At 49.0% G+C, this 20,679-nt stretch overlaps 1 protein-coding gene across 1 annotated transcript in view; it reads left to right on the top strand.

Moving 5' to 3' along the window:
• The window catches only part of EFCAB6 (EF-hand calcium binding domain 6), a 415,417-nt gene that overhangs the window by 173,260 nt on the left and 221,478 nt on the right, over positions 1–20,679 (top strand). Inside the window, exons 9-10 of the mRNA XM_006890171.1 lie at positions 13,297–13,407; positions 18,639–18,756. Coding sequence (XP_006890233.1) covers positions 13,297–13,407; positions 18,639–18,756 — 229 coding nt within the window. The remainder of the gene's footprint in view (positions 1–13,296; positions 13,408–18,638; positions 18,757–20,679) is intronic.

Genomic DNA, 20,679 nt, shown 5'->3' on the forward strand with positions numbered 1-20,679 from the left:
TTTTTTTAAAGCTAGTTTTAATAGCTTGCCTCCAGAAACGCTATGAACCTGGAGAGAGGATGAGAGACACCCAAGCGTTGAGGACTCTCCTTCATAGGGTTGTTATGAGTCACCTGCGACTCGAAGACACTTAGGTTTCATGGTAATTTTTCTGTAATTAGGTACTTTTTGAAAGTTATCCTTTTCTGTCTTGAGTGTGGCTGCCGTTTCCCCTCCCATGCAGTGGCATTATAACTTCCTGTTTTCTTAAGTTCACACTTTAATACAGTCCTTTGTTTCCTTTGGAATGTCATCCATTACTGGGAAATGGAGACATTCATCCTTCTTCCCCCAGCTTGGTGAAAACATCCCTCTAGTCTGCTTGCCTTTTCACTCTTAAAAAAACAAAAAGAAACAAAAACAAGAACAAAAAACCACCCAAGACCAACAAACAAACAAACAAAAAACAAAACCACAAAACCACCCCAAAATAACACTCTTGTTCAGCCTGATATAAGGTGGATATCCAAATCGACATTTCCCCCCCAAATGGTAACGTCCATCTCCACTGTCCCTTCCTTCCTTCGTTCACTTTGTTATTTATGACAGAGGGGGCTCTTGTGTGGAGTCTACGGGGAGGTGCTGTTGGTTCCAATTCACCAGCATCTCCTGCGGGAAGATGAGCAATGTCCTCCTGTGGATTTATAGCCTCAGAAGCCCAGCGGATAGCCAGCTGTGAGCTGGTCCCTCCTCAGTGGTCAGAGAGAAAGCCCCAGGTGAGGCCAGCTTGGTGTCCACGCAGCTTCATCGATCCAGACGCTTATTGTGCATGTTGTTGCTGTTAGAGGTCATCGCGTCAACTCCAGCTCCTCACAGCCCTCTGAACAGCAGATCGGACGCCTGCCCCGTCCGGGACCTCACACTCTCCCGCGTTTTCTGCCCGATGTTACTGTCTCTGTGCCTTTCCACCTCATCGGGAGCCCTGCTTCCCTTTCTCCGACCCGCACCTTTCCCAGGATGATGTCTTTCCCCGAGGACCGATCCCTCCTGAGATGATGACTCACCGTCCTTCCCTCTGAAGAGCACCCCGGTTGATTTCCTCCAGGACAGAGTTGTTTGTTCTTTGGTAGTCCATGGGCTATTCCATACTCTTCACCAACACCACAATTCAGAGACACCAGTAGTTCTTAGATTAACCACATTCATTGAAAATGCCATGGCTTTGGTCAGGCGCACCTTAGTCTTTAATCTGACATCGTTTCTCTGTAACACTTTGGCGAGGTCCTTGACAGCAGATTAGCCCAATGCAGCCCTCTTTTGATTTCTAGACTGCTGCTCTGGGTGTTTTTTATTGTGGCACTTAGTAAAATAGCATAATTGAGCATGTCAGTCTTTTCTCCATCTGTCATAAAGTGGACATTCTGGAGAAGGTAGGAGTGGGGAGGAGTTCCTTGATGGTCAGGGTGAAAAGTGAGGGAAGGGTGTGGACTCAAAGAGGAGTGCAGGGTTTTGGGGGTTAATGGAGCTCTTCTGTATTGAGTTTGTCTAGTGGTTACGTGCATTTACGTGCTAAAGCTCACAGAATTACTCTCCAAAACAAAAAAAGTCAATTTTACTACAGTTTAAGAGAAAAGATATATTAAAAATCATACTTGCTTTTTTTAAAAAACAACAACGCAATAACAAAGAAAGAAGGAGGTAAAATAAACCTAAAATATCACCTCCAAGGAAATGATGGGAAGAGCCTTCTTATTACCCAATTTAAGAATGAATATTCTATAAAAAAAAAACCCAACAGCTCTTTTAGTTTATTTGTTTTTCTTAATGTTCAATATCTCAGGCTTAAATTAAAAACCTTAACAGCTTTCTAATGAGGCATAAAATCTTGATCCAAATAATATTTTAGCCCATTTCCAGCAAGTCAGTTCCAACTCATGATGATATTTCAGAGACTTTAAGAACCATACCCCACGTTTTTAATGTAACGTGGACTTTAATTGGATAGCCAACTCGCCCTTCACCACGAACTCGCTGGTCTTTTCAGTGTCAGCTCACCTTTTAAATAAAATAGATGCCTTAAGCATGAAGCCAGCATTTAAATATGAAGAATGAGGCTCCAGGAAGGGTTGAAAGGATGGAATAAATGCTATTACTTGCATGAACACCGGTGACAGGACTCCATCAATCCGTCATGTGGGGCGGCTTTCACTCAGAAGCAGTTCCTGTTGAGAATTTCCCCATTCATGCTGGCAGCATTAGTAGCCTGGCAGAAGCTATGCAAATGAGAAAAACAAACCGTTTAGCCCCCATCATGAGACAGTAACAGTGAGGCTCCAAGACCTGATTCCAGCTATTGTACAAACCACCCTAACCAACCTGCTTAGGCTCTCTCAGGCCAGGACACTCCCGGGTCAGTATCCAGGCAGAAAACAGATGGTGTACTGCAAAGGGTACTGGGCACGAGGTTGCTGAAGGACCTACTGCCCAGGTGAGGGCGGGGTTGATTGAAATGGACAGAAAGGGAGACATCTGAGAGCTGGCAGCGACAGGAAGACGTCACCACTCACAGAGCTGAAGGGGCGAGAGAGGGAGCCGTGACTGGTACAAGCAGGAACCAGAGCAGAAGGGCAGGTGTCCAGCGGGACCAGAGGCTTCGGCAGAGGCACGTGGCCACTGTCAGGCTGCAGACCAACAGGGTAGCAGCTGAGGGAGCAAGTGGCCCACCCGTCTCCTCTCACTGTCCAGTCTCCTGCTGGCGTCCAGTGTTGGCCATGCCCAGCTGAAAACCAGAGGAGATGAGGAATAGATGCCCCTGGACAGAGACCGCCAGGGCAGTCTGTCCTCTAGGTCCCAGTGTCTTTTGAAGGATGAAAAACTCTTACCCCTTACAGGGAACAGTAGACAGGAGCTTCCCAAGGCCATGCCAGCTACCATGTAATTGTAGGAAGATGTCAATCCATTAGACCTCTCATCTAAACTTGAACATGAACTCAGTGGTGCTTCTTGTACAGGACAGTCAGGGAACAGGAAAGCAGAAGCAACACCAGACACTGATGCTGAAATTCCCGTCTCGTAGCTGGTTGTGAGGTCCGAGTGGATCATTCCTCCTCCTCCTCCCCATTCCGGGTCCTCCTCGCTTCCTCTGCCCGCATGTGTGTGGGGCAGTGTTGGTGGCGGCCGAGGAAGCAGTCTTCGTTTTGGAGATTCAGCCCTTGCAGCCATCTCTCTGTGAGGTTACTACGGCTGACGTAAGGTCCTTAGTGCACCCTGTGAGTCAGCTCCCCAGATTCACAGATGCAGGCGCTCAGCTGGCTCCGCCCTGTATGTCACAGGTCACGGCTGTGGGGGATGGGGTCTGCGGTCAGACCCGCAGACGTGTTCTGTGGACATGAGCCCGTTGCTGCCGTGCGTCTCCGTGGACTGGGCCCTGCGAGGTCCTGTGCTGAGTGGGGCAGCAGCACACCAGGTCGGGAGGAGGCTCCCGGGGGCCACCAGTGGTGGTGCTCAGAGCACAAGCATTGCAGGAAGGGCAGGTGGACTTGCCCTGGAATAGGGAGCTTTGTTTCTTCATCTCCTAGTGCTGCCAGACAAAGTAATACTAAAAGGGGGTGAATTTAAAGAACAGGGATTAATTTTCTCACAGTTTTGGAGACTAGGCCTCCAAGTCAGGGCCATGTCAGCTTCTTCTGGGGACTTCTTTTCTAATTTCATTTCATCTGCTATTAATCCTTGGGGTTTCTTAACTTATAGAACAGATCTTCAATTGACATTTCTTACCCCCCTCCCATTTATTTTATAGTTGTTAGTTGCCTTCAAGGCAGCTCTGCTGTCTCAGTGGTGAGGAATTGCAATGCCAGCCCAAAGGCACACAGTTCGAATCCACCAGCTGCTCCATGGGAGGAGGGTGGGTTATTCTCCTCCTGTGTGATTATCTGCCTCTGAAATCCCACTGGAGGGTCAGCTAAGCCTCGGTCCCAACTTGGTGGTACGTTCCGCCAACAGCTGCCTCTGAGCCGGCTCGGCAGGATGGACAGACACGGTGCCTGTAAGGACAGGCTTGAATAGCCAGGGATGGTGAGGTCGGGCAGGGCTCCAAGCTCAAGTTCACAGGGTCGACAGCAGGTGGCATCTCTTTCCCCTCCCTGTGCCTCATCCGCTCTGTTTGGGAGACACCACTCATGAGGGATTAGGTTTGAGGCCACCCTGCCCTGGTGATGTGAATACTTGCAGGGTCACTTTTCACAGACAGGTTTCAGCCGAGGTTCCAGACTAACGCAGACTAGAGAGAAAGGTCTGGCATTCTGCTGAAAATCAGCCCTGACGTCCCTGTGATTCACAGCACAGCCCCGTCTGGTACCAGGAGCCCTTATGCTGGGAAGACACCCACAGTGCACAGTGGATGCAAAACCGCACTGTAGATCCCACAGATGGAGGAGAAAGCCCAGGGTCAAGGGCAGAGCAGGGATGTTCTGTGTGTCTGGGGTTGCATGGCGCAGATGTGACCTGAAGGCTGTTCACAACCACAAACAGAAGAGTGAGTGTGTGAGGGCGGTGAGAGGTACCAGCTCTCGGAGACAGAATGGAACCGAGCAGGTGTGAGGCACGGAGGTGCTTGGTTCCTCTGCCTTTTCCTCTGTCGTGTGCCTCTTGCTCTGGAACAAGGATCCCTGGTGGCACAGTGGTTAAAACATTCAGCTGCCAAGCAAACGGCTGGAGATTTGAACCCACCAGATGATCCATGAGAGAACAAGGCAGTTTACTCCCGAGAGGACTTACAGCCTTGGAGTCCCCATGGGGCAGCTCTGCTCTGCCCGCAGGGGCTCTGGGGGTTGGGTCAGCATGATGGCAGTGGCTTTGGGTCTGACATTTTGTCCCACATGCTCTCCTGCTCTTTCATCACCAGCCCTGCCCACTGGCTAGCTGAGAGGACGCTTCTTGGCAGAGCCAGCCCTGGTCCCTCTGGCCCGATGGAGCCAGTCTCGGCCCGCTGCTCACGCTGCCCCCTCGGACACTGCTCACTTACTGCATGAACTAGAGACTCTTGGGCAGCGTGGTCTGTTCCCTCCTTTCCCCATAGATGGGGCTGCGTGCTGCTTTCTAAGTCTCTGCCCAGGTTCACCGGGTGGGAAACGTGGGGAGAAGTGACACTGACTCCCAGCATCGGAATCCAGAGGGACTGCTGCCCTCGGCAATCAGAGGGTCCCCCGGGGATGTGGCTCCGCGCAAAATGATGCGCCAAGTGTGCCTTTGAAATCTGTGTTAATCCATCTTGATAATAAAAGCTATCCAGGCTCCAGCTGGGGGTGGGGAGAAGCCTTAGGTGATTCCAACAGATGTCCCCATAGGACAGAGTAGGGGGAATAAGAGACAAAGAAAAGAATAACGTGCCTTAGCTGTAGTCTCAGGAGCGAGCCCAGAGGAGTAGGTGCCCCCCCCTTCCTCGGCCTTTGGTGTGCGCGTGCGCGCGTATTTGCATAAGTGCTCAGCACAGCAGAGACCACATAAGGCAGAAGTTTCTGTTTTGGCTTCTTAAATAGGATATGGTATCAGGAACACTCTTCATGTCATCAGAATGACTTTGAAAGCAGCTTTTAATGGCTGCATAATGTTTTACGAACCTTGAGTCCAAGAGTTTGGACATTTGTAAGGTTTATGCCACATATTGCGAAAATGTGTTTCGGGGAGAAATGCTAATTTGTTCTTACAGCCTAGCTTCTTGCTCATGCTTTTGGCCAGGATTTAGAATCGCTGTGTTTAAATTCTTGCTAATCTGATAGGAGAAAGCCAAGCTCCTCACTTGGAAGTTTTATTTGCATGTCTTTGCTACCAGAGCAGCACGTTGTTTTTCTATATATTTAAAAATTACATGTAACTCTTTTGTTAATAGTGGTTTGCTCATAATATCTGTCCATTTTTGGTGGAATTTTTATCTTTCCCCCCAAGTTTATTAGGAGATGAGTTAAATTAAAAGGAATTTATTTTTAGGTGTGTAGCTTAATGGTTTTTGACAGTTGTATATAAATAATACAAGGCAAGGATTCTGAGGCTCCGTCTAACATACTTTGGACATGTTGTGAGGAGAGACCAGTCCTTGGAGAAGGACATCATGCTTGGGAGGGTGGAGGGACAGTGCAGGAGGGGAAGGCGAATGGGTGTGTCAGAGACAGCGCGATTGGCATAGGACAGAGCGGAGTTTAGGGCTGTTGTACATAGGGTCGCTATGAGTCGCAAGCGACTCGACGGCACATAATAACAAAAACAACACAGAAATAATCATGCAACTGCTGTCAGATGATGAGGTCGGCACAGGGTAGGGCAGGGTTCAGGTTGTCTGTTCATAGGGTTGCTATGAGTTGTACGTGACTCAACGACACCTAACAACAACAACAACAACAACACGATAGCCGTCACAATCAAGATCCCAAACGCTCGCCTCCCTCAGCCCAAGATTGTCCTTGTGCCCATTTGCAGGCAGCTCCTTCCCTGGTCCCCAGCACCAGCGATGGCTGGCCTGTTCTCCTCGCTAAAATGGTCTCTCTTGTAGGAATTCTCATAAATGAACTTACAGACAGTGTGTCACTCAGCATCAATGCCAAGTTCTGTGAGACAGGACATTGTGTCGCAGACACCGTGTTAAAAATGTGTGGGAGTGTGCTTCGGGCATCCGCGCTGCTGCTACCATGGCTGCGGGAGGAGGCTGGGCACATCAGGAGAGAGGCTGGACTCTGTGAAGAAACATGCGGGCCCAGGATGGAGGGAAGACTGAGCAGCAGCCTGTGGTGTGCACACGACACAGCCTTGCTTGCAGAAAGGGAAGAGCTCTCACTGCAGAAGAGCAAAGGCTACAGTTTGTATGAGTCACATATCATCATCAAGAGAATAAAATTCTTCACCGCTGGCCCACTGGGCAGCATCTTCAGTAGACAGAAATCTGCTGTCAAGGACCTATCCAGAGTTCAGAAGAGCAACGGCTACAGTTTATGTGAGTCACATTTCATCATCAAGAGAACAAAATTCCTCACCGCTGCCCCACTGGGCAGCATCTGCTGTCAGGGACCTATCCAGAGTTCAGAAGAGCAAAGCTTACAGTTTAAAGTGCAGCTGATGCAAGGCTTGGCATTTCCAGCTGGTTCCTACGCATGTGAGAGTCGACCAGTGAATAAGGAAGCCCAGAGAAGAACAGACGCCTTTAAACTGTGGTGTTGGTGAAGAGCATTAAATATACTGTGGTCTGCCAAAATCATGAAAGCTCTGATTGTGTAATGGAAAGAAGCTGTGCTGAAGTCCTGAAGATGCATGGTTCAAGTCCACCAGCTGCTCTGCAGAAGAGTGGTGGGCAATCTCCTCCCACACAATTAACTGCCTGTGAAAACCCGCCGGAGGGGTCAGCTGTGGGTCGGTTCCAACTCGATGGCACTCAACAACAACAACATGGTCTGCCAAAAAGAAAAACAAACATATCTTGAAGGAGGTCCAGCCAGTATGTTCCTCAGAGGGGACGATGGCGAAAGTTTCTCTCACTTCCTTGGGGCATGTTGTCAGGAAGAACTGGGCCTGAGAGAGAAGTGTCCTGCTAGGAAAGGGAGAGGACACTCCAAGGACAGGAGGACCTTCAAGGGGATGGATGAGGGCGGCAACCCCACAACGGGCTGGAGCGTGACAGAGATTGTCAGGATGGTGCAGTACAGAGCAAGGTTCACACCTGTTGCCCTGAGGGTCACCAGGAGTCATCGTTGACTTGAAGGCACACAACAACAACCAGGTTGCTCTTTGGCTGTTAATCAAGGTGCAAGTGTATTGACTCCTTCTTCTGTCTTCTCCATTGTTGAGTCCATCCAGGGCAACTTTTATTTCAAATATTATACTTTTTGATTCTTAAATTTCCCTTTCGTTCTCTTTGTATTCTTTTCATTCTTTCCTGTGTGCTCACATGTCCTGTTTTTGGGCTCACCGTGCGTCTGTTTTACCTTACTTCACTGAGAATACTTACAGCCATGGCTTTTAAAGGAGGCTTGAATTTGATAAAGACGGTGATTGATTGGGGTCTTCTTGGGGCTCATTTCCGTGTTCTCTTCTCCTGGCTGTGTTTCTTATCCCTCGATTTCCACACATCTTGTGCTTTGGGACTGGATCCTGAATATTTTGAGTGTTAAGATGGGGAGACTTGGTGTTTTATGATACCACAATAAGTATTTTTGTTTTATTTCAGTAGGAAATTATTTTGCTTGGATTCAAACCACGTCCTCTGATTTTTGGGTGGCAGCGTGAGCCTGGCTAAGAGATTTCGTGTTTAGCTAAGCTGTTCTGAGATTTTAGTCAGAAATGGGCTGAGGCAGGTTTTGGGGGTTCCCTATGATTCTCCCCCTTCCAGGGTTTCTTCTCTCCAGTGGCCATGGTCTCCTGAGTGTGGCCTCATAGTTCTCCAGGCAGTGAGGGTCCTGGGGTGATTTCCATGGCACCTCCTGAGAGAGTCTCTGCACTCAGCCCTCCGCCCAGCCTCGAAAATGGGGACTCACCTCCCCAACATCCTGCCTCTCAGTGCATATTCCCCACTGAACTTTGCCCGCTTTTGTTCATTCTTTAGTGTTTTCAAGCGGTTGCTTGTAGTGTTACGCTCAGAATAACAGTGATTATTTGCTGGAAAGTTGATCCAGTATGATCTTAGTTGTTACTGGAAGTGGAGGCCAAGTTTTAGTATTTTTCATATTAATTTTTATAGACACTTTATGTTTTCTGAACATTAACAATAAATTATGCACATTTATCATAGATAGGAAATTTGTTATTTGGCTTTTAAATTTTGTTAAAGTTTTCTATTGTATACAGATTTTATAGTTAAATGGATACATTTGTGATTTCTCCCTTAGCTTTTGGTTAAAAGTTTTTTTCTTACCCAAATATCACGTGTTGTTGTAGTTGTTGTTGTTGATTGCCTTTGAGTCGAGCACGACTCATAGCGACCCTATGAACAAAAGGCCTGAAGCCCCTCTACAACTGTCAACATTTATCATAGTTCATAGAGTTTCCGGAGGCAAGTTGTTTAGGAAGTGGATGCCACTCCTGCTTCCAGAATATCAGGTGAGTATGCATAAAGGTTTTCTTCTTGGTTCTCATATTCTTTGAGCATGTGGCCAGGAGAAATCAGTCTTTGGAGAAGGCCGTCATGCTTGGAAGGGTAGAAAACAGCACAGGAGAACCCCCTGGGTGAAGTGTATTAACACAGTAACTGGGACGATGGGGGTAGGTGTGTCGCAGTCAGCGAGCCTGACTCAGGACAGGGTGGGCTTCAGAGCTGCTGGACATAGTGTCGCTATGAGTTGCCAGTGACTTGATAAGACATAACAACAACACGTGTAGATAAAGAAAAATATCAATCAGTCACCTTCCCTTCTCATGACCATGTACACGGTGCTAATTACGGAATTGGAAGTAATTGCCATTTGTTGAGTATGAGCTGCTAAAATCATAAAAGTGTTTTGAAAGTGTTAATTAGTATAACAACAGCAAAAATAACAGTATTGGTATTTGAATGGTGACAAATGACAGAGAAAGAAGACAAAGGGGAAACGGCTGTGGCCGAGGAGAGACTTCCTTATTGATCGAGGCTGAGCTGAGACTTGGAGAGGTAATCAAGTGTACTGTGTCTCCGCACGAGGGGTGGGTCCCCCGGACAACCCGCTGCAGTGGGCGTAAGCCGGACGGAGAGGGCGAGGACGGTGCAGCACAGACAGCCATCATGGCTAGGAGGCTGCTGGGCACCGTAACAGACTCAGCAGTGCCTGACATGTGAGGTGTGGTGAGCCGTGATGACGGGAGAAGTTGGCGGAGGAAGGATCTGGAACAAGGCCCTTTCGGGGAACTGTATGGCCAGTGTGGCTGGAAGTTGGAGAGCACGAGAGAAAGTGTGGGCCGACCCAGAGCCTGTAGGGGTGTTGGCCACTGGAGGGTGTTTGCTTTATCCTGTGAGCTGCGCAAAACCACTGCTCAGTTAGAACCGAGAGAGTAATATGATCAGATTTTCATTTCAAGCTACAAATGTGGAAAGAGATTCGAGGAAGGTAAGAGTGGGCACAGGGAGTTCTGTGAGGTGATCACAGTAGTCCAAGACAAGGCAGAGGGCGGCTCGGTGCTCTTCGTGGCTGTGTGATGGCATGAGTGTCCGGTTGAGTCGCTGCATGGGGAACCGCGGCTGAGCCAGGAAGTTGCAGGGACATAAGCCAAATTAGTTCTCTTTCTTACTGTCCCTTTCATTTTCCTCAACGACCTTAATTCTTTGGCTCCTCATTGAAACCATGAGCAGACCTAGACTCTCCAGCTTCTCTTAGCTAACACAGAGAGCCCAGTCGGGCGGTCGTGATGTCCAGTACCCCGCAGTAATCAAAGCTGTGAGCTTGTTTCAAACGTGACGGTGTCCCCTGTCCCTGCTAGGGCCTGTGCCGGCAAGAATACAGAGGACATGGATGGTTTCTGCTCCTCTTCCTTATTTTGAACTCCCCTCCGTCCTTCCTCTCTTGGCAAACGCCGTCTAGCCCTTGTCCAAGGATTAGGCTGCCTGGAGGCAGGAGGGGGCAGTGGCGCATGCACGTTCTTACTTGGCGGGCACTGCTGTGAGCTCTGTGCGCCTGATGCATGCTGAAAGCTGTTTACTTCCATGAGTCAGCTGGTTGGCTCTGAGTCCCCTTGGTACCAAGCATCTCATGTCCACAGTGCTTCCAGCTGGATGCTTACTGCATCCTCAGGCCCTGGGGATCAGGGATGGATAGGGTTATTGTTGTCCGGCGCCGTGGGGCCAGTTCCAACTCACAGTGACGCCATGCACGACCGAACGAGGCCGTGCCCAGCCGCTCTGTCCTCACGATTGTTACCCTGTTTGCGCTGTCAGTCCACCTCCTGGAGGGGCTTCCTCTTCCCCCGATGCTCTGTGTTATGGGGGCCCCCAGGGACACATGAGAGGAACATTCTGGCCCTACTTCTTCTGAGACAGGAGTAGCTACAGCTTTCCTTTCTCCAGGCCTGTTCACTCCTCCACATGGCCTTCCTGGACGAGAAAAGAGATGGCCCGTGAGTCCTCGCCTGTGTGCACACTGTCCTCACAGAGCCCACGTCCCGTTCCATGCAGCCAGCCCTCGTGCACCAGTGTCCTGGTGAGTCTACTGGACTAGAGCAGACCACCCAGGGGCTTTTGCTGATTATTGGCTACTCCTGTTTCCCTGGGAGTCAGGTGCTGATCTGTCAGCCTCTAAATATCCAGGAGACGTATCATCAAGGTGTCTGAGAGAAAGCAAGCCTCCTGAGGTCGAGGTGGAGCGTGGACATCCTTCACTCTCTCCTGTGTTTGGGGGTCGTGTGAAATCTTCTCATAGCCACTAGTTTCTGGAATTTTCCGTACACTTCCTTTAATTAAGTCTTTACATTTGTCTAAGCAGGCGTTTTGCAGCTGCTGATTTCTACGGTCAAAGCAGGGTGGTCTGTCTCATGTTCACTTGGTCATTTCTTGACCATTGAAGGATGCTTTGTGTAAGGGAATTTACAGACTACCCCCAAACAATGACAAGTTTCCATCCAGCAACTGTCTTTAGTCAGTGGTGACACGTTCAACACCTCTTTCTCTCTTTTTGAGGTAGATGTGACTCCTAGGTGAGCCTCCAGCGAGGTTTTGGAGACAGTGCACCATGTGAGGGGAGATTGCCCATGTCCCCCTCAGAGCTGCTGGGGACTTCACGCTCTCAGAGGGGCCCCACCTTCGAGTTAACAGGGCAACTTCCTGCTGCACCATGGCGCCCGAGCGCTTTTCCAAAGTTTTTATTATTATTGCCTGTTGTTATTAGTAGCTTTAAAAATCTGATTTTTCATTTGCCTTTGGGGGTTGGAGACATTACATCTAAAACATCTGTCCAGCGAACATTGCAGAATGATGGCGTCAGCAAATTACCCGCTGCAACATCGCATGTAGTAAAAATGAGTGTGGCTGTGGTGCAGCTTGCCATGGCTGGCGCACTCTGTAACTCAAGGACGGCCTGTCCTCTGTGGGTGCGAGGTCATTGGCGGTGCTTGCTGGTGGGCCGGCTCGGTGATGTGGCTTAGCCTTATCTGCCGTGTTCCTTACCGTAGTCTCTGTCACGTAGTGCGGCTCCCGTCTTACAGGTGAGCAAAGGGAGACTCCAGGTAGCAAGCGGTGTGTCTGTGGCCATACTGCTGGGCGCTGAAGAAGCAGAGAATTGGCCTCCGGGGACCCACAGCCTCAGAGCTGTGCTCCCTGCTGGCACCTCCCAACTGCGATCATAGAACCTGAGTCACAAGACCATGATTAACTACACAAGTTTGTGTTTGAAGACTTTTCCGAAGCGATGACTTTGAATTGGGATTTGCTCTCTGTCGCTGCTGTAACAGATCCCCCCAAACTTAGCGGCTTGGGAGGGAGGCCTGTGGAGTAGTCGGTTCCGTACTGGGCTGCCCCGCCAGCCTGCTGATCCTCGAGAGAAAAATGGACAGTCCTCTCCTGGAGAGATCTGCAGCCTCGGAGGCCTGGGAGGGTCCCCAGGAATCCAGGTCAATGGTGGGAGTGGTTGGCTTCGGGTTTCAGTTAGTGGTTTAAAACAACTCACATTCATCATCTTAAAGTTCCGTGAGCTAGAAAGGCTGAAGAGTCTCCGGGGCTGCGGTCTCCTCACCAGCAGGGCTGCATTCCCTGCTGGAAGCTTCAGGCGCAAATCTGTTTTCCTTTCCAGCTTCTGCAGGCATTTCGGGTCCCTGGGCCTGGTCGTCTTCATCTGTGTTTACAGCGGTGATGCCATATCGCTCTGTCCTTCCTCTGCGATTATACATGCACACCCCCCTGCCCCCCACTGGACCTTTGAGAACAGGCCTCATGTGATCATGTCTCACTAGCCCAGGACACTAATGACATCTCAAGGTCCAGACCTTAGTCACATCTGCGAAGTCCCCTAAGCCAGGAATTGGGACGTGGACTTCTTCACATGACCATTCTTCCTGCAGGAATGGAAACAATGACGGATTTGAAGAAGTTCTCCATGAGCACCAGGCCTCATCCTTGTTTCTTCCTCCTGGTCTGTTACATTAAGAGATCAGAGACACAGAGAGATGCAGATTCAGTTTGTTCTTCTCTTCCTTTTTTTTTTTTTAAAAAGAAATTTGTTTTCTGTACTATTTTACTAAACCCTTATTTTACCTTAGGTTTGAAGCTTCATAGAAATTCATTGCTGTCATTCTCAGTTGGTATTAAACATCTAATCCATGCAGGGTTATAGGCAAGAAATGTTTATAATAATATTTCTATTTCCTTTTTAAAAATTTCAGATTTGGATTTAAAACCACAGCTAAAGTCAACTGGAAGCAATTTCTGACAATCTTCGACAATCACCCAAAGACACCAGTGAGCAATGCAATTCGCACGACAAAAAGAAGCAGGTAAGTTAAAAATAAAAAGAAAACACAAAGCCAATGAACCAAAAACCTCCAAACTCAAACGCGGGTATTTTCAGTACACTTCTACTTCAGGATGTCATTTTGGTCACATTTATACGAAAGATTAGAGACTGTTCGAAGGGCTCTTTATTATTATTTTTTTTTTTTTTGAACAGCAAATTAGTTTGCATTGAGTGGTTAGCATTAATTCAGGGATTCCATTTAGAAATACTTTTTCCTACAATTATTTATCACTTCCCTACACTGTAGCCCAAACCCATTGCCATAAAGTCCATTTTGACCTGGGACGCCCTTCCTTCCCTCAGGCTGGTGAGGCTGTAAATCTGGGTCGAAGGAGACAGCCTGGCTCTTCTGCCTTGGAGCTGTTGGGGGGCTGGGAGCAGGACCTGTGGTTGACAGTCTCCACGTGACATACCCGCCACCCACCAGGGCTCCCTCCCACTCTCAGAGTCGCACCCTGCCATCGAGATGGTCCCCCATCTTTCTCCCAGAGTGGTGGGTGGTCTTCACACACAGACTTCGAGCCTGCAGGTTCACACATAGCGCGCTCCACCGCAGGACCCCCGTACCCTGTAGGCAGTAGCTGTAACGGCTGCTCTGGTTTCTGCAAGGGAGGAGTAAGGCCCCAGGAGGTGAGCAGTGACCGAGCTAGGCCGCGCGCCTTGGTGCGCAGGAACCAGAAAGAGCCTACACGCGGCCGACCTTCACACTGGCCCTGCCCGCCTGGTTCTCCACGCATGGACGGTCCTGTGACGTTTGTGTAGAGAACACGTTTGTTAAATGTTCCAGGGAAAGGAACAGGGCTCGGCCCCTTGCTCTCCCACCACTGGGCCTGGAGTGGGCGGTGTGGCCGTGCGGACAACTTGCCTGGAGGCCTGTGATTTCTGTTTTCATTCTGATGCCCATTCTGACTCTGGGTTTCTGGTGTCACACTCATCATGGTTACTGGGTGCCCAAGGTGACTGTGGCCCGTAGCTGCCTTACGAACAGTTGCTCTCAGCTTTCTCCAGTGTCATCCTCACAGCCCTCACCAGGGTCAAGGCCACGGATGCAGCCGCTGAGTCACCCTTCTCGTTGAGGGTCTTCCTCTCTCGCCCTGGCCCTCCACCTTTCCCAGGATGGTACCTCACTTCAATGACTGACTCCGCCTGGCATCGTGGCCCTGTTTCTGAGGCAGTTTTCATTGTTCTTGCCTGCAGGGAAGCACCCAGATTGTCCTTCCTCCAGGACAGACTTGCCTGTTCCTCGGCAGTCCATGGAATAGTCAGTACTCTCCTCAAATGCCACAGGTCAAAGGCATTAGTTCTTCTTTGGTCTTTTTATTAATTGTTCAACTTTCATGTGCCTCAGAAGTGATGGAGAATACTATGGCTTGGGTCAGGAGCACCTTAGTCTTTAGAGTGGCATCTTTACCCTTGACCACTTTTAAGAAGTCCTTGATGGCTGATTGGTCTGGTACAACAGGAGCTCTGTTGATTTCTTGACTGCTGATTTCCAGGAATGCTGACTGTGGATCCAAGTAAAATTCAACTAGCTGTTATATTGTGTGCTGTCGAGTTAGAACTGATGGCCATCTGACCCTCAAGTGGGTTTTGAGAGATCCTACAATGGCACAGGAGGAGGCTGCCCACCTGTATTCCTCAGAGGAGCTTGTGGATTCGAACCACCTGCCTTTAGGTTGGCAGCACAACTCCTTACTACTAAGCTGCCGTAGTTCAGTCGTATTGTGATTATGTGCCCGTGAGTCACTGTAACTCATAGCAGCCCTGTGAATGATGGTTCTGACCCTGTCCTGTCCTCTGCCACCTTTGTCATCTCTTCTACGCTTGAGCCCGTTGTTCATTGAAGGTCTTCCCCTCCTCCTCCTCCCTGGGTCTTCCACCTTTCCAAGTGTGATGTGCTTTTCCAAGGATTACTCCATCCCAACAACATGCCCAAAATATTTGAGACAAAGCTTTACCATCCTTGCCTCCAAGGAGCATCTTGGTTTCACCTTCTCCAAGATGTAGTGATGTGTTTGTTCCCTTGGCAGTCTATGGGATATTTAGTATCCTGGGGTCCTGAATACCTTGGAGTCCCTAATATAATTGGATTGGATAATATCAATTGTATCGGGGACCCTGAAGTGTTAAAACAGCACTCAGGAACGTGCCGATCCAGAACTTGGACTTCCGCTCTACCCTGCATGCTCTGTATGGTGGTGGACGTCTTGAACTAACAGCCAAATATAAGTTGCAGTTGCCTTGACAGCACCTAACAGCAGCAGCCTGTACATTTCAGAGGGGGGAAAAAACCAACCACCAAAACTCAGACTTTACAATCTCAGCATGTCCACGATGAGCACTGTGCTTGTCACAGGGGACCGTCCACCACAGAGCTAATCCCACTTCCCGGAGCCCCCCCGTCTCAGGGGTTGATGAATATTAGTGTGCAGTCCTGGCTGCCAGCCCTCAGGTGTTCAGAGCTCCCCCTCCTGGTTCCTGGGGTGCAGCTAGATGAGTTCATTCCTTCAGCAAAGAACTCTTTGTAGCATTTTTTTTGTCAGCCAGCTAGGTGGTATAGCACTGGTCTGTGCATTGCTGTACAGAGGTAACTCGTGGTTGCTGTGGTGCTAAACACTGTGACACTGATGTGTCAAATGAAAGAGTGGTTACTCATGGTGGACAGTGTTTGGTGGAGCTCCCCGATTAAAACAAGCCTGGAAGCAGGAGCGGCAGCCACTTCCGAAATGACTTGCCTCCAGAAACTCTATGAACAGTGTGCAGGTCTTTCGTTCACAGAGTTGCTGTGAGTCATCTACGACTCAGCAGTACCCAACAACAACAACAACAACAAGCATCTTGTCCAGGATTATTAAAAATTCATGTTTAGCATTATTTGCTTTAACATGGTAGATTCAGGCTGGAATATTAGACTTCCCTATCGCTCTACCCTTCTGGGGGCATTTAAGGGTGTCAAGAGACCTTTTTGTTTGTCACAGCAAAGTGACAAATGCTACTTCCATCTCATGTGTGATGATCTGAAATAATTGATACCTCATCTGTGATCATTGTTTCTTTGGAGACGAAGGTGCACCTGATACAGGCCATGGTCTTTGCAATCACTTGTTATGCATCAGAAAGCTGGACAATGACTAGGGAGGACAGAAGGAGAATTGATGCCTTTGAGCTGTGGTGCTGGAGAAGAGTATTGAATGTTCCATGGACTGCCAAGAAAACAAACAGATCTATCCTAGAGAGGGTTAAACCAGGCTACTCCTTGGAGGCAAAGATTCTGGGGCTTCGTCTGACATACTTTGGACATATTGCAAGGAGAGAGAGGTCTTTGGAGAGGGACATCATGCTGGGTAAAGTAGAGGGACAGCGCAGGAGGGAAAGAACCTCTATGAGGTAGATTGATTCAGTGACTGGGGTAATTGGGATGGGTGTGTCAGAGGCAATGAGATTGGCACAGGACAGAACATGGTTTAGGGCTGTTGTACATAGGGTCGCTATGAGTCACAAACGACTCGACGGCACATAACAACAACAACATCTGCGATCGAATGGTTCCTGGCACACAGCAAGCCCACAGGATAGAGTGGAGCTGCCCAGTAGGTCTCCATGGCTGCAGTCTTTACGGGAGCAGACAGCTAGGTCTTTTCTCTCGGAGCTGCTGGGTAGGTTTGAACCATTGACCTTTCTGGGTAGTGGCGAAGCATTCGCTCCTGAGTCAGCAGTGGAGTTTAGGGATGCCCCTCAGTATCCTCTTAGAAACTCACACTCTATTGGTTGCTGCCAGCTGTGTCTGACTCGCAGCTGATGCTCCAGTGTGAAATCTGAGGCCGTAAACGGCATGGGGTCTTGAGCACACCACGGACCGCCAAGAAAACAGACAGGTCTGTCCCGGGGAGGGTCAAACTAAGTGTCTCCTTCGAGGCTAGGATTTTCAGGCTCCGTCTCACACACTTTGGACACATGGCCAGGAGGGACCAGTCTTTGGAGAAGGTCATCATGCTTGGAAGGGTGAAGGGACAGCGCAGGAGAGGAAGACGCTGGATGAGATGGATTGACGCAGTATCTGGGGCAATGGGGGTAGGTGTGTCAGTCGGCGAGACTGGCTCAGGACAGGGCAGGGTTCAGAGATGTTGTACATGGGGTCACTGTGAGTGGCAGGCGACTCAACAGCACATAACAACAACAACAACCACAACAAATGGCACTGAAGGAGAGTGCAGCTCTTTGTCCTGTAGAGACATTGGTGGAATCGAACCTGCAGATAGTACATCCTTTCGGTCAGCAGTGCAGCGCCCTTCGGATTATGCCACAAGGACCCCCAACATGAACCGTTCAAGGTGCTGCGGGAGAGAGAGTTAGTGATCTGTAGGAAGCCTGGGTACCAGGAGCCAGCGTGGGACCAGTTGGCATGTGTGTGAAAGCAGCAGTACATGTGTACAGTTCTCTATCTTGCTCAGCTGGAGCGAGCTAATACGGCTCCGTGGACACAGCATTAACCACCAACACCAAAACCCAGATGAACGTGAGAATTGTTCAGCAGCTATCTTGTTCATGTCATAGAAAACAAGAACTGTTTAATTGAACTCTGAGCATTGAGGCCAGTGTGTTTTGTAACAAGACAATAAAGGCCCTGTTCTGATCAGAATTTGCACCAAAGTTGGATTTGAGCTTCAGAGTGGACAACAGTAGGCCTTCCAGGGTGGACTGGGGTCCCGAGCTCAGGAGGTAAAAGTCGAGGTTGCTGAAGGCAGGCGAAGGGTCTGACCCTAGAGGTGGCGGTGACGAGACGACTGTCAGTGGACAGGGAGATGTCATGAGTGCTGGTAGCATCACAGTTTCAGTCACTGTGTGGATGAACGCTCTACAATACGCTGCCCACTGACCATGTAGGAGGACAGTGACCAGTGGTCCTTTCCCAGTCAGGTTTAGGAGGAAACACACACATGACCAAAGGGGCTGCCCCAAGCTCGTCACCGTGACTGAGGCTTAATTATATAGCAAAGCTAGTTGGTGTCAATGAGCTCCACACCCACGCCACCTCTCTTATGAGGCATCACCTGGACCGCGGGACACACAACCCACAGTACATCACGCATTCAGGAAAAAGAGCCATCCACAAAGGAAGCACTCACAGAGCTACTGGGAGGCTGTTAGCTTGCGTTAAGAAAGAGAAATTTTAGAACCTAATCGTGTCCTCTGTTCTCTTTCCTCCCGTAGAAATTCTTGTCACAGCTCTAGAAATCAAACTTACAAAGAAAATATTATCACGAAGTTATCTAGACAAGGCGACCTTCACCTGGCGTCCTTGAAGAAGGCCTTGCTGAGTCGCAGCACTGTAAGTTCCCACCCCCTCCCTGGGGAAAAGCAGACTCTAAGAAATTAAGGTGCAAGATGAGAGCCATTAAATCTACATCTCCATTCATTTATCCAGTGTGTATTGAGCTCTTGTTTAAAGAAATAACATATGAGAAAGAGTCAGTGATAAAAAAGGAGGAAATGCAGGCTGTGCTGAAGGCACCGGAAAAATGAGGCCCTGGGAATCGATACAATACTAATATACATATTTCAGTTAACAGATGCAGCCCTGAATATGTTTGCTAGTTTTGCCAGGAGATGTGGAAGACAGCTACCTGGCCAACTGACTGGAAGAGATCCATGTCCAAAAAAGGTGGTTCAACGTATTGTGGAAATTATCCAACAGAATAGTTAATATCATTGATGCAAGCAAAATACTGCTGAAGATCATGACAAAATAGCTAGTGGAGTACGTTTATAGAGAACTGCCAGGAGTTCAAGCTGCTGAGTTTAAAAGAGGCCATGACATCAGGAGTATCATTGCTGGTGTCGGATGGATCCTGGCTGAAAGCAGAGAACACCAGGTGAATGTCTATTTGCATCTTATTGACTTTGTAATGGCATTTGACTGTATAAACCATAACAAGCTATAGCAAACATTGAGAAGAATGGGAATCCCAGAACACTAACTTATGCTATAAGAAACCTATACCTGGACCAAGAGGCTGTTGTCTGAACAGAACAAAGGCTGCATGCTTTAAAATTAAGGAAGGTGTGTCAGGCCTGTATCCTTTTCCCATACCTGCTTAATCCATGTGCTAAGCAAATCATTCAAGAAACTGGACTCTATGAAGAAGAACATGGCATCAGGATCAGAGGAAGACTCATAAATAACCTGTATTACATAGATGACACAGCCTTGTTTGCTGAAAGTGAAGAGGACTTGAAACACTAGCTACAGAAGGTCAAGACTATAACCTTTAATATGGATTACATCTTAACATCAAGAAAACAGAAATAGTCACCACTGGACCAATGGACAACTCATGATAGATGGAGAGAAAACATTGACATTATCAGTGATTTCATTTTACTTTTATCCATAATTGATACCCTTGGTGCCAGCAGTCAAGAAATCAAAAGATACATTGCATTAGGGGTGTCTGTTGTCAGGAACTTGTCTGAAGTACTGAGGAGCGATGATGGCGGTTAAAGTCCATGGTGCACCTGGTTGAAGCCATGGTCTTTTCAGTCACTGACTAGACACCAGAGAGGTGGATGGTGAATGAGGACGACTGCAGAAGAACTGGTGCCTTTGAGCTGTGGTGTTGGAGAGGAGTACTGACTATCCCGTGGACTGCTCAAAGAACAACAGATGTGTCTTGGAGAAGGTGCAGCCGGAGCGCTCCTTGGAGGCAGGATGGAGAAGCTTCCTCTCCCAAGCTGCAGGCAGTTGTGAGGAGAGGCTGTTCTTTGGAAAAGGACCTCATGCTTGGAAGCGGGGAATGCCGGTGGAAGAGAAGGAGACCCCCAATGACATGGCTCGACACCGGCCCCACAGAGATGGGCTCAAGTGTGTCAGCGTTGTCAGCGGTGATGAGGACGGCAGAGCATGGGGCAGGCGTCACGTCTGTTGTTCACAGGTCCTTGTGAGTCGTACTCACCTCGGCTGCACCTGACAACACCACCAACAGATACGTGCTGAGGGCTGCTTTGAGACTTGGGGGACACATGGCCCCTCAGGAACTGAGACTAAATTGGCAGGACAGAGGACACAGTGTTGATGGCGATGGGACTGAGGTGACTGGTGGAGGAAGGGGAGGTGGTGGGCGCTGTCGCGTGGGCTCCGTGTGCAGCCAGCCTGTGTACAGCAGACAACACCTGCCTGTCCTGCCCTGTTCCACGATCTCCGAGGCACCTGGCCTGCAGGTATATCCTGATATCAGTCCATCTCGGTGAGGGT

Source organism: Elephantulus edwardii, unplaced genomic scaffold, assembly GCF_000299155.1.
Source record: "Elephantulus edwardii isolate Elephantulus edwardi_28Jun2011 unplaced genomic scaffold, EleEdw1.0 scaffold00086, whole genome shotgun sequence".
Lineage (NCBI taxonomy): Eukaryota > Metazoa > Chordata > Mammalia > Macroscelidea > Macroscelididae > Elephantulus > Elephantulus edwardii.